The sequence below is a fragment of the Helobdella robusta genome, assembly GCF_000326865.2.
Source record: "Helobdella robusta unplaced genomic scaffold HELROscaffold_63, whole genome shotgun sequence".
Taxonomy (NCBI): Eukaryota; Metazoa; Annelida; class Clitellata; order Rhynchobdellida; family Glossiphoniidae; genus Helobdella; species Helobdella robusta.
The window spans coordinates 388,321-394,360 of record NW_008705353.1 but is presented as its reverse complement, the minus strand read 5'-3'; the positions used below and the strand labels follow the sequence as shown (position 1 = coordinate 394,360).

The 6,040-nt window shown below is 32.5% G+C and overlaps 1 protein-coding gene across 1 annotated transcript in view; it reads right to left on the bottom strand.

Moving 5' to 3' along the window:
• HELRODRAFT_180603 (hypothetical protein) overlaps positions 1-2,187 on the bottom strand; it is a gene marked incomplete at both ends in the record, with an annotated part of 3,721 nt that extends 1,534 nt beyond the window's left edge. The window contains one exon of the mRNA XM_009029911.1: positions 2,112-2,187. Coding sequence (XP_009028159.1) covers positions 2,112-2,187 — 76 coding nt within the window. The remainder of the gene's footprint in view (positions 1-2,111) is intronic.
• Positions 2,188-6,040: the final 3,853 nt, after the last annotated feature.

The following is a 6,040-nucleotide window of genomic DNA, read 5'->3' as shown; positions in this document are numbered from 1 at the left end:
GCATCAACCACTGATAAGAAAATATTATTATTATTGTTGTTATTATTATTTATTGTTATTATTATTGTTGTTATTATAGTTCAATATCATTATCATAACAATAGCAGTGTTAGTAGTAGTAGTAGTAGTAGCAGTAGTAGTAGCAGTATTAGTAGTGGTGGTGGTGGTAGTAGTCGAAGTAACCCTAGTATACAACATATAACCATAATATATAACCACAAATACTACTAATATTGTTGCTACTACTGATCTGCCGCCACTGCTACTACTACTACTACGACTACTACTACTACTATTACTACTACTACTACTACTACTACTACTACTACTACTACTACTACTACTACTACTACTACTACTATTACTACTACTACTACTACTGCTGCTGCTACTGATGATAATGATGATGAAACTACTACTAAGACAACCACTACTAATACGAAGCTACTTCTAGTACTACAACAACTACTACTACTACTACTTCTACTACTGCTACAAATATTACTAGTATTCAATTTTCAAAAGTAGCACTATACTAGAAGGCGGAAATGCGGTAGGAGGAGCTTAGTGGGATTGATTGACGTGTGGATGATTGATGTAAATGATGGAGTTAATAATTGAAAATATCTAGAATGCTATATGTACACATACATACATGCATACATAATACATACATACATACATATATATACACACACACACTCATACATACATACATACATACATACATACATACATACATACATACATACATACATACATACATACGTTTTTTCTCTTTTTATTTGTTGAGATGTGCATCTTTTTGGTAGTCTTCTTTGTATGTATTTGTATGAATTTTTTTTATTATTTCTCCTCGTCGTCGTCATCGTCGCCATCATCGTCATTTTAATCACGTGACTACCACCAAGTCACATGATGCACACACAAGGCATTAATTAGCCCCATCAAGTAATACAGCCCGTCCGCTCTCTCCCCGCTCATTTTTGTGCATGTTGGTTGATGTTTTTTTTGTGTGTGTGTGTGCGTTTGTATGCATGTATGTACGTGTTTGTGTGTGTTTGTATGCGTGTATGTATGTATATATATATATATATATATATATATATATATATATATATGTGTGTGTGTGTGTGTGTGTGTGTGTGTGTGTGTGTGTGTGTGTGTGTGTGTGTGTGAGTTTGTTTGTTTGTAGCCGTCGTGTGTGTGTGTGTGAGTTTGTTTGTTTGTATCTGTGTGTGTGTATTTGTGTGTTTTGTATGTTGATGTTGTATAAATGTCTGTACGCTCATTGTCGCTGTCGTAAACCTTCTTAACATTTTCAAGAAAAAATCATCATTAAACTTCTTCTTAAAAAAAGTAATGCTACACTCCTGCTATAATCATTTGAATATTATTATTATTATTTTTATATTTTATTATTATTATTGTTATTGTTTTTATTGCTGTTGTTATTCCTTCAATTGTTTATGCGTGCTTTCTTCACAGTGTCAAGGCCGTCTTTGTCTCTCTCTCTCTCTCGGCTACGTCGCCAAATGACCTCTGACCTCGCGCCATGCAAAATAAGAATAATAATAATAATAAAATTTATCATTATTATTCTTATTGTTTATTATTATTTGTATTATTATTGTTGTTGTTTTTGCTATTGAGATATTTCTGAGATGTATTCATTCATTGATTAATTCATTGATTAGTCCGCTCATTAATTTGTCCATTCATTCTGCTCCTTCTTTGATTCATTTATTCAATTTATCTATTCTTTCATTCTTTTGTTCATTTATTCATTCAATCAATTGTTCGTTCATTCGTTCGTACATTCCTTTAATTAAAGATTGGCTGCCTAATTCAATTTTCTGATCATTCATTCGTGTTTTTTATACGTTCATTCGTTCATTGGGTTATTTTAATTATCCATTAATTCATTCAGTTATTAATTCATTAATTAATTCATTCATTAATTCGTTAATTCATTTATTTATTGATTCATTAATTCACTAATTCACTCATTTATTTCATGATAATTTCATATTATTCTTAAAAACCCTGCTAACACTATTACTAAAACGAAGTTGATTAAGATGATGATGATGAAGACGATGATAACTAACTTTTCATGCTGACAACCGCGAAGAAACAGCAGCAGAGCAGGAGTGTAAACAACCATACCAATTTCTGTGACGTCATTTCATTACCTAACCGAAACTTTTCCAATGATTACAAAGATATTTTTATTATTACTATTATTACTATTACAATTATTATTATTGTTATTATTATTATTATATTATAATTTTTTTTGTTTCAGTCAACAAATCAACTAAAGAATCTTCCATGTCTTTTTCTATGCTCGACTTTATAAACTCTCTCTCTCTCTCTCTCTCTCTCTCTTTCTCACTCTCTCACCACTTTTTTCCGTGTTATTCTCTCTCTCTCTCTCTCTCTCTCCTCTCTCTTTTTTTTTCTTTCTTATATACATAAAAATATATATACATATAACTTAACAACCCACAACACAGTAATCCAAATACAGCATCATGTTTTATAATAAGAATCATATGAACACCAACCAGCTACAAAACCGGATGAATCCGTCTTAAAACAAATCATTTATAAAAATTTCAAACCTCTTCTGACAAAATAAAACTACGAATTTGTTATAGGAAGGCAGGCAGAGGCATCAAAGATTGCCGGGAACAACAACTGTACTACACAGCATGGTTCGGCATTAAAACGTATCCATCTGGTATATGAATTTACTACATATCTTCTTGACAACAAAGCAATAATGAAAATAAAAATTAAGAGAGAGAGAAAGAGAGAAGAGAGAGAAAAAAAGTGAGAAAGAGAAAGAGAGAGAGTTGAATGAAAGAAATAGGGGAGGCCTGCAATTATCTTCCTCCCGGTCACACATTCAAGAGGTGATGATGACAATAATAACGACGACGATGATGACTTTAATGAGGGTGACGTCGATGATGACGTCAGAGTTAACGAATGAATGAATGAATGAGCGAATGAATGAATGAATGAATGAATGAATGAATGAATGAATGAATGAATGAATGAATGAATGAATGAATGAATGAATGAATGAATGAATGAATGAATGACCAATCGAATGAATGAATGAACGATAGAAAGAATGATTGTAAGAAAAAAAAACAAACAATTGAACTATAATATGAAGCACAATTTCTGAACTTAAACTAAAAAAAACTATAAATAGCAACTGAAATATAAATACAAACATACATACGTACGTACGTACGTACGTACATACATACATACCTACAAACATACATACATACAAACAAACAAACATACAAACAAACAAACAAACAAGCAAACCAAAGTTCTACTCTGGGCACTGCGTATTGATAATGGAGTGATTGATTAGTTAAATGCTTACAGTTCAATCGATGATTGAAGATTGATTGATTGATTGATTGATCCTCCTGGTGATGATGATGATGACGATGATGGTGGTGGTGATGATAATGATGATGGTGAAGACGACCGCGAGTATGATAAAAATCTGAAAACAGTCGTACTATAATTAAGACCAAATGCTTAAAATAAAAAAAAATGTATGGACGATTGAATGAACGAAGGAGTGAATGTGTAAATAAAAAAAAAAAAATAATTGAAGGAGTGAATGAATGAAAAACTGAATGATGAATTAAAAATTTGAAATGAGAAAAAATTGCAAAAAAGAAAGAAAACAGAGGGTGCTTGAATGGTCATCTGAATGACAACCTGAACATCTTTTTGTCGTTGTCATCATCATCATAACTATAATAATCATCGTCGTCATCATCATCATCATCGTCGTCATCATCATCATCATCATCATCATCATCATCATCATTGTTTAACCATGGTTAACTGAAATCACGATTGACTATGTATATAATATCATTTTAATAAATTACATAATTATAATAATAATAATAGCAATAATAATAATAATTATTATTATTATTTAAAGATAATTATTTTCCTCCTTATTTTGAAGAGAAATATTTTTTTGCAGACCGACACATACGGCTTAGCAACAGTAGTCTGAGCGTCCTCCGTGAAGATGATGGATGGATGGAGTGATGAATGAATGAATGAATGAATGAACGAACGAATAAATGAATGAATGAATGAATGTGAATGAGTGGAAGGATTGATGACTGATTAAATTGGTAATGAATTACTGTATGTAATATCTAAATCGATCGATAGATGGCTCAATGAGTGATTGAATGAATGAATGCATAGAATGATGAATGAACGAACTAGTGAATGAACGAATGAATGGATGAATGACTGAATAAATGACTAAATGAATGGATTAATAAATTTTTAAGAAATCAAGAAATTCAAGCGAAAAGTTTTCAATTTTATTTGGTCAAAAAAGTTGTAAATAAACTAAGGAAAATCGACATGCTGCTTTTGAATAAAGCGTACTCATAATAATAATAATAATAATAATAATAATAATAATAATAATCATAATAATCATAATAATAATCATCATCGTCATCATTGTCTACAGTTCAATACGGCGTTTCTAAATCTTTGCGCCGAGGTCAGTTTATTTAACGAGGACGACGACGATGATGATGATGATGACGATTGTGGCAGTGATGGTGATGATATTGACGATGACTGTCTAGAGGATGAAGATGATGATGATGATGATGAAAACAATGGTGAAATTTTCGATGATGATGATAATTGTGACATGTCACAATTTTTCAATTGCGATGATGTCTTGGAAGAAAAAACTCCAGACGATGGTGATGATGACGACGATGATGATGGTGGTGGTAGCGGTGGTGATGATGATGATGATAGTGGTGGTGTTGATAATAATGGCGGCTTGAGAGGTGATGATTGCTTTCGCGGAGTAAGTTCATTGCATTTTATTATTATGTGTTTTATCGCATCCACATAAGGCTTTTTATTTTTGTTGATGTCGTTGTTGTTGGTGTTGATGTTGTTGTTGTTGCTGTTGTTGTCGTTGTTGTTGTTGTTGTTGCTGTTGTTGTTGTTGTTGTTCACATTAGAAATTTGGTTACAAGTTTTGGATCTGACCAACTTTTTCGCAAATCTATTGATATCAACCGTTTTACAAGACAACGACTTGTCGTTGATGTTATTGAGTTGATGTTGTTGTTGATGTTGTTGTTGTTGCTTCGATTGATTTTCAAAAATCTCGCCTACTAAACTTCTTAACTCTTTGTCTTTTCGAAAATTTTTATTCGTGCCATTTTGTCGTTGTTGTTGTGGCTGTTGTTGTGGCTGCTTTTGCTGCTGCTGACGTTGATGTTGTTGCTGCTGCTGTTGTTGTAGTTGTTGATGGTGATAATGATGATCGGAGTCGATCAATGAAATTTCCCGATTCAATTTATCAAGGGCGCTTCTTTCTTTTTGAAGGTCTGATAGAGTGAATTCGTTAGCGCCACCACAACCATCATCATCGTCATCATCATCGTCGTCATCATTATCATCGTCGTCGTTATCGTCATCATCATCACAACCTGTTATTGAAGGGGAGTTCAGGGGTTTTGTGATGGCAGATTTTTCTTCAATGGCCTCCTGTTGTTGACATCAATTATTATTATTATTGCTATTATTATTATTGCAGCTGTTGTTGTTATTATTATTGTTGTTGTTGATGATATTTATGAATTAATGAATGAATTATGTTAATTAGTTGGCGGGCAAACTTGGAGCAACTCGATGGCTCGCGTTGATTGCTCAATCTCGTCGCATAATAAGTTTCTGTGGTTTGGGAATGAAAAAATTTTGAAACAACTACTGATTGACGGAGAAAAAAAAAGAAATGCCAAAAAGAAAAAAGAAGAATGAGAGAGAAAGAGAAAGAGAAAAAGAGAAAGAGAGAAAGAGAAAGAAAGAGAGAGAGAGAGAGAGAGAGAGAGACGCCACAAACCTGAAATGTTCTAGAGATTTTTCCAGCGTATTGATGGTCAAATTTTTCTCAACTGTTGTATTGTCTAGTCTGTTACGTCAGTGAATGAATGAA